Genomic DNA, 15,698 nt, shown 5'->3' with positions numbered 1-15,698 from the left:
TCTTCTGCCACAACTCACTATCAATATTTTATAAGTTGCAAATTGATTCCTTATAGGAGTGAAAAAAAGTTTAGTGAACTGTTATGAGAGAGAAATCTTTACATAATTACAGTATTATTATTCCAAATATATGGGACAAGAGATTAAGTGTTCCTATTTTTTTTTGTTCTTAGACCAAACATGGGCTGATGGCTGGGTTTAGAGAACATAAGGACCCAAGGAACACGTAAACCCCACTTCTAGTCCACACTGAACCTCGACACTAGAACCTGGATTAATATCTGAAGTTTACTAAGCACAAAAATTTACCAGAACAGCTCAACATTGTACTGATTCATTATATTTTATGATTACTAAGGATGAAGAAGGAATCTCTATTAAGTTAGGAATACAAGCTCTGCAGGTTCCGCTATCCTTGGACAGTTTTACCTGAAAGAAAAGTTTTCCTATGCCTTCTTTTCCTTTAACCCACATATATGTAGTGGCCTGGTATGTATAGCCATTCTTCTCTCCTAAGAGTAGAATATATCAATGCTTCCTATTACAGATATGGCAGGACCTTATTTTCCTTAATATTTTCCCAAGGCTTAGGTGACAGCAAGTAACTACTTTTTGTATTTGCATCCATAACGTATTAAATGGAATCATGATCTAATTATGATCCTAAAGCAAGTTGCTTCTTGTTGGACAACATCACCAATCCTGCCACAACATACCCAGAAATAAAATGTTCTGGAGATGCTGATATCAAAAGAGCCTTATGGAGAGAGAAGGGAAGTCGCAACTAGAAAAACACTCTCACAGAGAAGAGCATTAAAGAGAGTTCAACAGTACACTTCAGAAGTCCTATATATTAAGTTTAGATTGGAGTCCTTTACAGGTAGGAAATATTTTAATCAAATCTTGAAGGACAGTAAAAATACTAAGAACCAGTCTTCTGTAGGACAGCAACTGAGGAATTTTTCCAAATAAACCATGACTGAGAGAAGAATCTAAGGCACCAGGCAGCTTGCCCCAGCATCTACATGAATTATGGCACCGATATACACTGGAACTACGTGGTGCTGAACTTAACAAGGTCCAGTCACTACAGACTTGGGAAGAAGTAGCTTCAGCTGAATGGTATACTGAAAGGTACATTAAGTAACTTACTTACTCTCCTAAAGAGGCATTGTATCAATTTCTGGTGAAATGTGTTTGCAAAGGGGACATCTGGGGAGCACCTTCGCGGTTTGACGCAGAACTCACCTGCCTTGCTTTTAACTTTGCATGCTAGGAAAATGAACTTCTTTGAATCTACTGACAAAATAAATCAATCTTAAAAACTCCAAATTCAGCTCATCTCCTTTTTTTAATAACTAGATGTGGTATAAGTCTAAGGTCTGCATATTATTTCTCTAATTTTAACAGTATTTTGTTCCAACTCATGGCCATTATTTGACACGATAATTCTGGTCACACAAATAACCATGGTATTTTTTCTTTATCTGAAAACAATAAACACTTTTTGCTATCTGTTTTAACAGACTAAGTATGTTTCATCATAAAAGAATTACCAATATTTTATCTGTATCTAGAAAATACATACACAGTAATGACTGCTCACATTAGTAGCTATATAACGTGACTCATCTGAAATAATTTTTATCTTTAGTGAATGTGCTAAATCGTATTCATATAGATGCTCTTTTGAGTGGAAAAAAATACAACAGTATATTTAATAGGATGAACATTCATTAAGTACTCACGGGAGCATGTGGCAGTTTGCCATTCTAGACACTGTCCATATGGGAAGGAGATTATATAGGCGTTTGAGTCAACACATCGTTTTGTACTGCTACACCACATACATTCCATACCATTACTCGTGCAGTTAGAACATGTTGTTCGCAGGGAGCATGGCTTTTTGCAGGGTCTGGCATTCTGGTTGGGACTAACTGGAAAAGAACCAAAAATTTATAACTTTGAACACAAGTGCAATCTCCTTTTTATTTAATCATATGTTCCATTAGAAAAATCCTTGTTAAAGTGGAAGTGGTTCCTTCCTTAATTAGCTATAAATAATTTAGTCCAAAGTTATGGTGCAGTATATAAATACAATAATATTTTATAAAAATTATTACGTAATACTCAGCATGAGTCATACTAGAGCTCTAAAAGAGTCCATTTAAAAATTTTCACAGCAATTTTATCTATATACTGAAATAGTAAATTTAATATTCCTTGCCTGGTAATGTCAGCTTAGTTACTTGCACACACATGACATAAAATAAGTCTCAAACTTCTACAGCAAGTAGAGTAGAGTTCTGGTTCTATTGTTCTTATTACTTCAACGGTGTATAAGCAACAAATATTCTTATGACTTATCCCCTAAAATTTTGCCTTATAGTGTACATAGGGAAAGTAACAAAAGAAACATTGCTCAATGCAAAACAGATTTGATTGGGGGTTTTTTTGTTGGTTGGGTTTTGGTTTTTATTTGTTTTTCTCTACTAAAGACCATATTTTGACGAGGTTAGTGGTGTATGTCATCTCAAAAAGTTGTAACACACAAAAAGAACTGTATACCTTAACTCCTGAATTTTGCTTTGATTTCAAATAAAACTGTAAAGTGTACAAGAACAAGAATATAGTAATTCTTAGGTAGGAACACAAAAGTATAGATAGCACTATATTTTCCATACAGAAACATTGGGATTAAGCCCTCCTGTGTATTGCCATGGTTTTGTATATTGTCGACTCATATTCAATACAAGCCAAGTTCTCAAGCCATTCTTCATCTGCTAATATAGTACGCCAAATCACTTAACCAAGGCTGTTCCTGGATTTGACCTACGATGTACGTATTCAAGCTGTGGTTTGGAATTAATAAATAATACAAAGAAAAAACTAACAAAAATCAGCTGAACTATAAAAGTATTCTCATAAGGCTGAAGTACTTTGACTTTTATAGTCTTTGAAGGGTAAAGGGGTCCAGGAAGGCTGGATGTTCTTCAAGAAGGAACTCTTAAAGGCGCAGGAGCAGGCTGTCCCCCTGTGCCATAAGAAGAACAGGTGGGGAAGACAACCGGCCTGGCTGAACGGGGAGCTCTGGCTGGGACTCAGGGAAAAAAGGAGAGTTTATCACTTGTAGAAGAAGGGGCAGGCAACTCAAGAAGAGTACAGGGATCTCGTTAGGTCGTGCAGAGAGGAATTAGAAAGGCAAAAGCCCAGCTAGAACTCAACCTAGTCACTGTCGCGAGAGACAACAAAAAATGTTTTTACAAGTATATTAATGACAAAAAGAGAGCCAAGGAGAATCTCCATCCTCTGTTGGATGCCAGGGGGAATGTTGCCACCAAGGACAAGGAAAAGGCTGAGGTACTTAACACCTTCTTTGCCTCAGTCTTTAACAGTCAGAGCAGTTATCCTCAGGCTACTCAGCCCCCTGAGCTGGAAGACAAGGACGACGAGCAGGATAAACCCCCCATAATCCAAGAGGAAGCAGTTAACAACCTGCTATGCCACCTGGATGCTCACAAGTCTATGAGGCTGGATGGGATCCACCCGAGGGTACTGAGGGAGCTGGCGGAGGATCTTGCCAAGCCACTCTCCATCATTTACCAGCAGTCTTGGTTAACAGGGGAGGTCCCAGGTGACTGGAGGCTTGCCAATGTGACGCCCATCTACAAGAAGGGCCGGAGGGAGGATCCGGGGAACTACAGGCCGGTCAGCCTGACCTCGGTGCCGGGGAAGATCAATCATGGAGCGGTTGGTTTTGAGGGCGCTCACGAGCCATGTCTGGGACAACCAGGGGATCAGGCCCAGCCAGCACGGGTTCATGGAAGGCAGGTCCTGCTTGACCAACCTGATCTCCTTCTATGACCTGGCGACCCACTTAGTGGACGAGGGAAAGGCTGTGAATGTGGTCTACCTGGACTTCAGTAAAGCCTTTGACACTGTCTCCCACAGCATTCTCCTAGAGAAGCTGGCGGCTCACGGCCTAGACAGGTACACTCTTCACTGGGTAAAAAACTGGCTGGACGGCGGAGCCCAGAGAGTTGTGGTCAACGGAGTGAAATCCAGTTGGCGGCCAATCATGAGCGGTGTTCCCCAGGGCTCAGTATTGGGACCAGTCCTGTTCAATATCTTTATTAACGATCTGCAGTGAGCTCAGGTGGCCAAGAAGGCCAACGGCATCCTGGCCTGTATCAGAAATAGTGTGGCCAGCAGGAGCAGGGAGGTGATCATGCCCTCCCACTCGGCACTGGTGAGGCTGCACCTCAACTACTGTGTTCAGTTTTGGACCCCTCACTACAAGAAGGACATGGAGGTGCTGGAGCGTGTCCAGAGGAGGGCAACGAAGCTGGTGAAGGGCCTGGAGCACAAGTCTTATGAGGAGCGGCTGAGGGAACTGGGGTTGTTTAGCCTGGAGAAGAGGAGGCTAAGGGGAGACCTCATCGCGCTCTACAACTACCTGAAAGGTGGTAGCGAGGTGGGTGTTGGTCTCCTCTGCCAAGTAACTAGTGAAAGGACGAGAGGAAATGGCATCAAGTTGCTCCAAGGGAGATTTAGACTGGACATTAGGAGAAATTTCGTTACTGTAAGAGTGGTCAGGCCTTGGAACAGGCTGCCCAGGGAAGTGGTTGAGTCACCATCCTTGGAAGTATTTAAAAGACGTGTAGATGAGGTGCTTAGGGACATGGTTTAGTGGGCATGGTGGTGTTGGGTTGACGGTTGGACTTTATGATCTTAGAGGTCTTTTCGAATCTTAATGATTCTATGATTCTATGAAGCACCTCAAGATCAAAAAAAACCCCCTAAAACAAGACCACAGTAACAGATGCATATAATATTGATCTAATTGTAAAATTCTGCATCTTAATAATGCAATTTGTGTTCCACCTAGTGTACCTTTACATTTTGAGATGTCTTTTCCATTGTGATATAGCTTTTACTATTCTGAGAAACATCTGGTAAATAATTAACTGTTAACCCAAAATTAAGAACACTGTGAAAGATGAAATTTTTAAGAAATATAGATGGCAGTAGCAACAAATGCACAATATATACTTTGCAATTACATTACTACTTAGAATTGCTTATAAGAACATAAACAATTGGTAAGATCACACTTTGGTTATGCAAGCTAACAACTCTGACAATTTCACAGCCAAACCATTAGATTGATAGGCAGTGTTCCCAACGCACCAACAATACAGCTATTTTCCAGTTTTGCACAGATAATGCACAAAATAAATCTAAAAGGGAAATTTAAAGAACTTCATGTGCTCAACCTCACAGCTATGAAGAGAAACATAGGACAATCAGAGCATGAAAATGATAATTTGAACTGTCAGGTGACTATTTGCCACAGTAATCTTTACACACAAACAAACCTAAAAGATGGAAACAAGAATTTTGGTTTTGTCAGTCTTTTAGATCATTAAAATGTTCATTGATGTTCAGCAAGATTCAGAAAGAAAACATCAGCCTTATTGAACACTTCCACAAACACTTTCATGCTACAATCACTGTTGTCACTGACTACTACTGATTTAGAGGCAACTTTGGTGTAATGCAAATTAAGCTATGTAAACTAATTCACAAATAAATATTTGCTGCTTTAGGAATATTATTTGTTTTCTAGATTAAAGCTCCCTATTTTTAAAAAAATGAAAAAGTAATTTTTTTTTAATTATCTAATCCAAATTGTCCAAAAATCCCTCTTAGCCAAATGAAAACCCAAACAGCTTGCTAATCATGACAGTAACAGTAACTGAGTATAAGAGATTTCTTACCAACAGGTTTTTCACACACAAGACCATCTGCCATTGCAGTGCATGGATTCGCTTTCAGACCTGCCACCTCTGCTCTTTCTAGATAGGCACAGAAGCCAGAGTCATTTGGCTCTCCAGGAAGCCACTGAAGAGTTGTATTTGTAAAAGGAGACATGTCATCCCATCCCCAGTAGGAGATGTTGATCTTGCGTAAACCTACCCAAGGTGAAATTTTCTATGAATCAGAATGAAACAAAAGTGAGATAATTAGTTAAAATGTTGTTTTGGGTTTGTTGTTTTTTTTTTGTTAAAACATTTCAAATAATAGCTTAGCAGCAACAACTTCACATTTTGAGAGAATTCACCATGTTCTCTTCTCACTTTATCATCTCATCAGTCATTGTCCATACAGTTTTTATCTTAATTGTTCTACCTTGCTGAACCCTCCCCCCCCCAAAAAAAAAAAACACCCAACAAAAACACCACCCACTGTATGTTTCTGTTGTACTAAAAATCTATGTTTGTTCTGTTCAAAGTCAATTCTGACTAATTCTGATACAGAGTCAGAAACCAGGCCAACTGGTCATAATGAAATTGGGTTTTTTTTTTCCCAGTGGCTACTGATTACTAATTGCTAGGCCAATGCCGACAGCAAAATATACATAAGTTAACAGCAATTCACAGAAATCAAAGTTCAGGAAAAAACAGGATAAATATTCCATCCTCTAAAATCTGTATTGCTGATACTGATCAGCATCTTTAGGCAATTCAGAGACAGAGACGAAAGTGGCACATCCACAACTCAATGCCATTAAATACACATTGAATACACTTTTAGTATTGATTTATAAGCTATAAAAAACCTAGTCAGAAAACATAAAAAGCATTAATTCTCAAAAAATATTTAAGATGTATCAGTAAAACTACATCATACAAATTCTACTCATTTTTATCATTTCGTCTTTATACAATTACCAAGAGAAAAAGCTGGTTTTGAGGAATAAAGGCCTTTGCCTGTTCCAGGATAAATCTACATACATTTCTTGCTCCCATCACTGCAAAAATCTGAAGATATCGAAAACAAACACATTTCCTCATGTAATCTCTGTGCAGGCAGTTTTCATTAACCCCAGTTTAAACATAAGGAACAGGGATATAGAGAGACTATGGGCTGTGACAGGTGTGTGGTAGTAGGTGAGTACCAGGGAGCCAAACACCACAGCTATCTGCATCAGGCAAAGGACAGATGTTGTCAGCTCCAAAGCAGAGATGTTGATCTGGTTGTGAATTAGGTTCTCAACTGATTTAATTTACAAGCCAAGGTACATAAAACACTACAATATACCTAAAGGGAACCTGCCACTGTTCAAGATCTATGTGGTATTTCACAAGTGAACCAGGAGTCACTGCCATCATCTCTCAGAGAGATCTTTCATCTTTGGTCTCACATCTTTCTTTGGCCACTCAGGTTTAATCCATGGCTGAAAAATCTTTCAGAGCTCTTAAATCTACACCTGATCAGAGCATTTCTCTTTTTCCCCTGCTTCATTAGACCAAACTGAAATATGAAGGATTATTAATTTTGTTTCAGAAATACCAGTGGTAATTTTTTGAAAAATCAGTAGGTAGACAATCAGTATTTTTGACCTCCCTAAAATGTACTCCCTACACTCTCTTCTTCTTCTGACCTATCAGTTGGGAGCATGATCAAACAAAAATTGCTACAGCAACTAACAGACTTACAGATGCAAGAATAGACTTAAATAAACAAGAAAACGACTAAGAAATGCTCCATTCCATAAGCAGTGATGCACTCTGGGAGACTCTTGAACAGCAATGAGAACATCCAGCAAAAATGCCACCACCCACTCTTGCGTCTTACTTCTGTATTTACTTCATAACTTCATTGCTACCCCAGGGGATCAACTTTCCAGGTGTCTGTGAGAGCTCCCACGTTCTGGATACTAGATAGAACATGATGCAAGCAGTAAAAGTGGAACTTGGGCTTCTGGAAAGTGGTAGATATTACATCTGTTGTCTTATTTGTTATTTAGTTGCCTAGATTGCTGTATATGTACGTGGTCCACATGCCTCAGAAAACCTTAGATATTTATGCATGTCTCTAGACATCTCTCTGCAGAATGCTAAGTGTGCATACCAGACACGTATAAAAAATGTCAGGGGCTTAGGCACGATAAATTGCTGACAAACACAGACCTAAAACAACCCTAAATCCCTACTTTGAGGCTGAGGAATTCTAGCCAAGAGAACCTTCAACATATTACTGACTGTTTCGATTGCACTGCCAAATAATTTGGCCTCAGCATCAGTATATGGAGAACAGAGATCCTATTCCAGCTATGGTGAAAAGCATGTCAGGCCAATAATGAAAACTGACAGTGCGGCAGTGACATTTGGAGAGAAATTCTTCTATTTGAGTAGGAGAGTGTCTCAGAACCCCTTTAATGAAGAGAAAGTCCCAGGGAGGGTCATGAAAGCCGGGAGCAGCCTTAGGAGATAAAAGCAGCACCCCTGAAATGAAAGACTTCTAGCAAAAGCAACACATATCATAGTCACCATCATTCTTAATAGCTGTATTATCTGGACAACTTATAATTGTGTCAGATATCTCAAATTCCATATGTACCATCTTTGGCTCTTTGCTAGTGTAACATATCAAAATACAGACCTGAACGCTGATTAGCATGCCATCAAATACACACCATCGAAGTTACCACCTTGCAGGCTCACATACGCTGCTCTGGGCATGTTGTTAGAATGCCAAAAACAGATTATCCAAAACATTTTTTTAATGTCTGATTAAAATACGGTAAATAGCTGAGAAGTAGGCCACCAAAATTCTCCACGGATGTGCTTAAAACACATATTCAATTATGTGCATTAATTCCATGATGTGGTGGACTACAACTGAAGATTGCTGGTGATAGTAGAGATTGCATGTTGATATCACCAAAGCTTATCAGCAAAAATGACTGCTGCTGCACTGCACAAAAGCCAACAGGAAAAAACAAATAGTGAATAGAGTATTCAGGAAGTTCCACCTGTGACACCTGCAGCCACCACTGTGCTGTGACTATCAAACTAATTTCTTCACCAAAAAAGCATAAATCTAGTCCTTATCTCTCAAACTGGTGAAAGGTTCAGTCATAAGAGCTGGGAGTCTCCAAGTACTTGAAGCAACTGAGGGACTTCAAAGGTGCCGAATGAGAATGCCAATCCAGTTTCTTCTTCAGGCTTAATAAATAATGAGAGTTAAAACACCCTTCACTCGAACTCTACGGTTGTTTCATTTAATGCAAAATGAATGTAGGAAACCGATTCCTTTGCTTCGAATATCTTGCCAAAAATGCTTCTGAAGAGGACCAGACAGAAAGGAAACCAGACTGCCTGTTCTCTGTATCCAGAACTCACTGATGTAAGATTCTAGTTTCCAGGCCTCTTGAAAAATATTGTTATCAAACCAGGTGGGTGAAAAATACAGTACAAATCAACTCTTCACTTCAGAAAAACACTTGCTGACATGAAATCCGCCCCAAATATGTCTGAATTTTTCTTCTCAAGAATACCAGGTTCTTTATTGGAAGGTCAGACAATCTTTGCTCAACATGTAAGTGGGAAGAAAGTTACTCCTTTGAGAGTTCTGAAGACTTGTTCTTTCTTCCTCAAGGCCTTGATGACTGTGTACTTTCAATATGTCCAAAAACCACAACTGAGAAACCCATCCTGTCCTCACTGTATTTGGCGCTTAGTAAGTTGTTCAGATTCAGAGTTGAAGAGGAATCTGCAACTCAGTCAGAATCAGTTCCTTTTCTATTTGAGGAAGGAGGAAAAGCTCCAACACACAAGTGAATGAGTACACATGTGAACATGTACACACGTGAACATGTACACATACGAACATGTACACATGCAAGAACTTGTCAGTAAACGATGACATGACCTAGTTCAGGAAATCATTCTTACTCAGGACGCCTTTGTCTCACCACATCAGAGCCGTCCTGCTGCTTAGCTTCCTACTAGGGAGCCAGACATCAGGTGAGTGGAAATGTACTGTAACTTTTTCTAAGTGATTTAACTGTGCCTATCTCAGTTCTTCAGGCTGACTATTATAGTATCTAATGTATGTCACAATTTTCCTGGGTGCTTTCAAGTAGTCCACACTTGCTGGAGTTGCCAGTCCATTGGGGACAGAAGTGAATGGGAACTCCAAAAGCATGTGGCTCCTACAGTTACTAGAATTTTCCTTTCATGTCAAATGCATGATCATCGTGTGTTGCACTAGTAAGGAGGCAAAAAGGTCATCTGAAGACCTTCACTGTCTGAGCTCAGCAGAACCTATTCCAGCTCTTGCCTCCTAGCAGAATCTGATTTCAGCAAGGCTGATACCTTTTGCTAGAAGCTAAATGTTTTATCAGAGCTACCTCCTCCTTCATTGCTCCGAAACAGAAAAGGAAGGGAGCATTTGCTGTCTCTAGAGAAGGTGTAAGAATTCCTTAGTGCAAAGTACGCTCTGCAGTGCTCTAGCTTTCAAGAAAAGAATGGACAATCTAGTCCAACTTGGGACTCTATCTACCTTCGCTCATTTAGAAGCCAAAGAAATGGTACAGCTCCATTTTACACCTGCTAGTACCTAGAAACTTGGTAAAAGTTGTGGTCATTCTGCCCTCCCATCTCTTGATTAACAAAGCACTGGCAGGCAAGCAGGGTGGAAGTAGACATTGCTATTCATAAAGATTTCAGTCTCACAGAGAGGTAGTGTAAAAGGGATGTCCCTTCAGATGTTACATGCACACATGCAGAAACATACAAAGACAGACCAGTGAATTTTCAGTGACACAGTGCTACAACAAGGCCATGAGGAAAATGTATTACTCATGTTCTATTTATACTCTGCTCTACCACCCTTCCATGAATATGGAACAATAAGACAGGCAATATCTCCTACTTCTTTGTTGACATTATAAAACCTAAAATTATTTCAATTGAAGTTATTTTCTAGCTAGCAGAAGTCATTTGTCATGTTTGTTTTAAGAAAGTTTTTTTTAATATCTTAACAGTTGGAAAAATTTAATAATTAAAATAACAGCACTTCATATTTTTAGACATTAGCTATCAAAATACTTCTTTATTTGGTGTCTTCAGTTCCCTAATACTTGAGCCTTATTACCTGCTACTACTGCTATTAATAAATAATGGAAAAGCTTCTGTTTTGCATAGCCATGAGACTAACCATTTGCTTTGAATCATAATCTTAACTTTGAATCTCTTAACCAAGATTCTCAGCTGTATCTAGGGAATGATCTTCTATTTATGCCTCTAAAATTTTTTCACTTCTAAATACCATTATCTTTTTAAATAATGATTTGTCATTACTTTGGACATCAGTGTTGAACATTTTTATTCCCATTTAAAATCGTTAAAAGCTAAAAGCTGCATCTCATCTACATCATGATACAACCAGAAAAAGTCACGAGAACAAATGATAGCTTTTTAACTAAATAATACAGATAATTATTCTTTATGGATTTAGGAGTTATTTCAATTACATTATAGATTTCTATGTGAAATGGCAAAGTTCAAAAAACTTTGCCTTAATAATTCTTCCTTCGTGTGGGAAGAGGAAAGAATAGGGAGGAAACAGTGGCTCATAGGAGCAAATATGAATTCCAATATACTGTTTTTCTATTTTTATTCAACATGTATAGGCCAGAATTTGTTTAAACATGATTATTGAATACCACTGCTCATATTCTGGCTGTTGAAATTGAGACCATTTTTTCTGGAATAATATCGCTCACCATATTCTGAAAAATTATGTATACTTTCAAATGTTTCAGTGGAGAATTTTTAAAAAATCAGGCTCCAAGGTATATCTGTGAAAACTCCCATTATACATTATATACAATTCATTTTAAAACAACATCAACAACAACCAAGCTTACTCAATAGCATTCTAGGTAAGTTATCAGTTAAAAAAGAAAAAAAAAAAAAAGAGAGAGAGAAAGAGAGGAAAATACCCAGAAATTATCAAAGTAAAATTTTACAGTGAGACAAAGCAATGCAATACACAGCAGGTGGCCAAATCCATCTTGGGAAAGCTTGTAACAGGCCTTACTAACGTTGCACTGGACAATGCAATCAAATACATCTTGAGACCTATTCCATAGCTTTATCGCACTACACTATTTAACATTTAGAACCATTCTCTAGAATATGTTTCTCCTCTCATCTATTCCTTTCTGGGCCAGTTTTCAGAATTCACAGCCCATCTTAGAAGCTATATACTTGTGCTTGAAATGCAGCTGGTCACGCTTTATCTGTTTTTATAGAACAATCTTTTATAACACTGATAACAAGTTGCCAAAAACCCTTTTAAGAGAGAAATCAACCTTTATGTTAAGTTAGAAAAGATTTAGGAATTATTAAATTCTGAGACAAATTGCTGGACAGGGCTTTATTTTCACCTGACAGAAGAGCAAAATTACAGTCATACAATGCATACCAATAGAACGTGATTCTGCACTCACCTCTACATTCCTATTTAATTGAACGTAAGGCAAGTTTTTAGCCATTACAGGAATTCATTAAACACTGATCACTAATAACTTCAAAAATGTGCTCTTCTCTTATTTTAAACCACCTAATTTTAATTTTCTTTTAAGTAGTAATTATGGAACTATGTTAGAAAGGAAAATTGTGTAACCTTAACTAGAGAGCTGATACTTCATGTTAAATCCACTGTTTACTCAGAAAATTTAAGTCAGACTAAGTTGCTTTGAGATCTACAGTGAATGTGATCATTTACAGTCATGACAAATTTTCCAGGCACTACTGCTGCCTCAGCACCAATTTAATGAGGGCTGAGTAATTTGCAGATGAGTGAAGTGAACAAGTCTACCTTTATTGAATAGCCAATTACTACTGAGGCTCAAAATTTGCCTCTGTTTCTTAATTATGCAAATTGCTAAGGAATTATCTCTCTCTCTCAGAAATTTATCCCCATCTTTATTTAAATTCCTTTCATTTTGGATCTTAAATTGTCCTGGAAGTGTACAACACACTTCTGACTCATTTTCTAATGTGTGCATCACAATATGTTATTACCAAACTTCAACAAACTTTTCAAGAGTCGTTTGAACTCCTCGATTTCTAGGAAAATAGTTGTCCTAGGAAGAAACATACAATTAAACTTTGAAAATACAGTGGCCCCTTAGTGCTCATATTTCCACAACATTCACAGTTTTGAGAAGGGCTTACAGTTAGTTTGCCTCTTTTCTGCATCATTATGAACAAAAAAACTGCTTACTGAAAATAAGAGGTATATGAAGAGAAACCATCCATTCTATTTACTACCTCATTGCTTGGTTTCTATTCCTTAACTATGCATCGATTTTAACTATGCTAGATACCTACACATTTCATGTTTTGTAAATATTTACCCAGTGAATGACCCCTTATAAGCAGTGGAAGCAAGCTTCATGGTTTTTAAGTGTCTCAGTATCTATTAGACACAAATCATGAAATCTAGATGGAATTAGTAGTAGGAGTCATGTATTAGGTCATAAGAACACTTACTTCTCCTATTCTTTTCAAATTTTGCTGTTGTGGCATTGGTTAAAAAACCATGTAAAATCTGGCAAACTGAAAAGACTCCAACTTCCCCAATTCCCATCTACAGAGATTATAGCTACTATTCCAGTGTGACTTTGGTTTAGATACCCTTGAGTTTTCTTCTTTATAGGGGACAATTTTTTTGGAAATTCAGGTTCTCTTCTCAGGCATCTAAAGTGAGTTGAGCTCCCCACTTCCTGAAAGTAGGAAGACAGTTAAACTAGGGGTGAACAAATGGGCAGTCAATGCAAAAACCCCAGTATGGAGACACAGTGCTGAAATAATTTATTAGACTTCCAAAACCACTATAGTAAAGTGGGACTGTTGGAAACTGTAGTAAAGTGGGACTAATTCAGAAAAAAAGTAGATGTCAGCTTCTCTACAGCCAAACATATGATAAAACCATAAAAACATACAGTCCTCCGAGAATACTTTGAGCTAACAAGGAATAACATCACCATGCAAAGCTCACTAATTAACTGCAACCTACACTCAAGTGTAATTTATAAAGGATGCTTAGCCCTGAGAATACTGAGTTAAAGGAAAAGTTGCAACAGTTTACATAATGAAAGGCATTGTTTAAAACTGTTCTCATCTTTGTTTATGCTTACTACACCAAAACTAAATCTTCTCAGAATTTATTGCATGCTAACAAGAAAATTATTATTTTTAGTTAAATCCCACACTCACACAGTGAGCAAACTCCCAAGAGAACTAATTGCACTTTTAAATGAGTATACAACATTTGAATATTAGCAGGAACAATTAATTAACCTCATATTGCTGTTTAATCTACTTCGCAGAAAAACTTGAATCTTCCCTTTCATAATATTTTGCTTACTAGGTCAATAAAACAGCATATAAGAAAAAATATCAAGTGTCGTTTTACTTTAGTACAGGAATCTGCAGTCTATCGATTGTATTTACTTTGGCATTCTCTTAAAGAATTTCATTTATTTTCAATGAAAAATACAAATTAGACTTTAAATTATTGGTGATAGTTTTAGAATACATCTGCAAATTCAACAGTGTTTTGACTTCATATTACAAAGGTCTTTGTTTTGCCCCTTTCTTTAGTACCAAATAAACCTTCTCCCTATTCTTTAAAAGGAGGCAATGTATTGATTTCCAATTTAGTATTGGAATTAAGAGAAATTATTGATTCTCAATGAGGTCTGGACAGGCTGTGGAGACAATGGCAGCCTCCTCCCTCTGAATCTTTCCAAAGCATCAATGATTTGTATTATTCTAAACATGACGAACAAATTGTCCTAAATTTGTCCCAGAATAAAGACTTTGTGTATTAGAAAACAAAGTCCCACATTGTTTCTATGAACAGTAAATTATTCTTAAATTCTTCCAGGCTGTAGTATTTACTGACACTATGTTAACAGTTTGTAAAATACACAACAGTTACCAATGTTGTTTTTCTTTTCTCAGTATAATATCAAATAAAGCAGAGATAAAAACAGATCCATATTCTTATTTCCAAATGTTGCTCTGACACATTCACTAATCCTGAAAGCTTTTGTTGCACAAAGATGAAAGATTTTAAAGCCTTTGATATTAACCACACAAGTCAAACTCCACCATAGATAATACAGAGTAAAGGCATAGTGTTCACCTTACAGTTGCTCTGACTACATTTGTGAAGTCCACACCACCACCTGCTACAAAAACAAGCCATCTAAAATGAAATCTAACTCCTTAAATCATTATGATTGCAGTTTGAGAGGAAAAGGCAGGCAAAAGAAAAATCAAGAAGTTTCAGAAGAACTTCTGTCACACCTGATAAGTCATTTAGGCTGTCTCACACAGAATAAATGTAACTGGACAGACAGATACAAATGAAAAAAAAGTATTTTTTTCCTAAATGCCACTGAAAACACCAGGATAAGTCATGGTAGCATTTCATTAGAGATTCTGATAATTGAATGATCATTTAACCCAAGATGTACTTTTAAAGTGCATACATTTGTTTACAATTGCATAAACTGTATGTGAAGTATCTCAAATTTACATCACCACATTGGCTCAGGATATACTTCATTTAAATAAAGATATGCTCAGCAGGATGTCACCTTGTAGAAGTTCTAAGCTCTGAAATGTAAGAAAAATCCAGCTCCCAAACACTAAAAAAAAAATTATTTCTCATCTACACCTCAAGTCAGTCAGGTAATATCAGTCATATCAATACTCTATCACACACTATTAGATCTGAAGGCCTCCTGTGCAGTATTTTAATAGGAATCAGGAAGAAAAAAAAAAGAAAAAAAAAAAGGCGGCAAAATAAATAACTAGAGAAAT

The 15,698-nt window shown here is 37.5% G+C and overlaps 1 protein-coding gene across 1 annotated transcript in view; it reads right to left on the bottom strand.

The window, feature by feature from the left end:
- The window catches only part of ATRNL1 (attractin like 1), a 543,008-nt gene that overhangs the window by 405,595 nt on the left and 121,715 nt on the right, over window positions 1-15,698 (bottom strand). The window contains exons 16-17 of the mRNA XM_075155134.1: window positions 5,781-5,994; window positions 1,749-1,937 (exon numbers count right to left, since the gene is read on the bottom strand). Coding sequence (XP_075011235.1) covers window positions 1,749-1,937; window positions 5,781-5,994 — 403 coding nt within the window. The remainder of the gene's footprint in view (window positions 1-1,748; window positions 1,938-5,780; window positions 5,995-15,698) is intronic.

Source organism: Calonectris borealis, chromosome 7, assembly GCF_964195595.1.
Source record: "Calonectris borealis chromosome 7, bCalBor7.hap1.2, whole genome shotgun sequence".
Lineage (NCBI taxonomy): Eukaryota > Metazoa > Chordata > Aves > Procellariiformes > Procellariidae > Calonectris > Calonectris borealis.
This window is presented reverse-complemented; position numbering and strand designations above follow the sequence as displayed.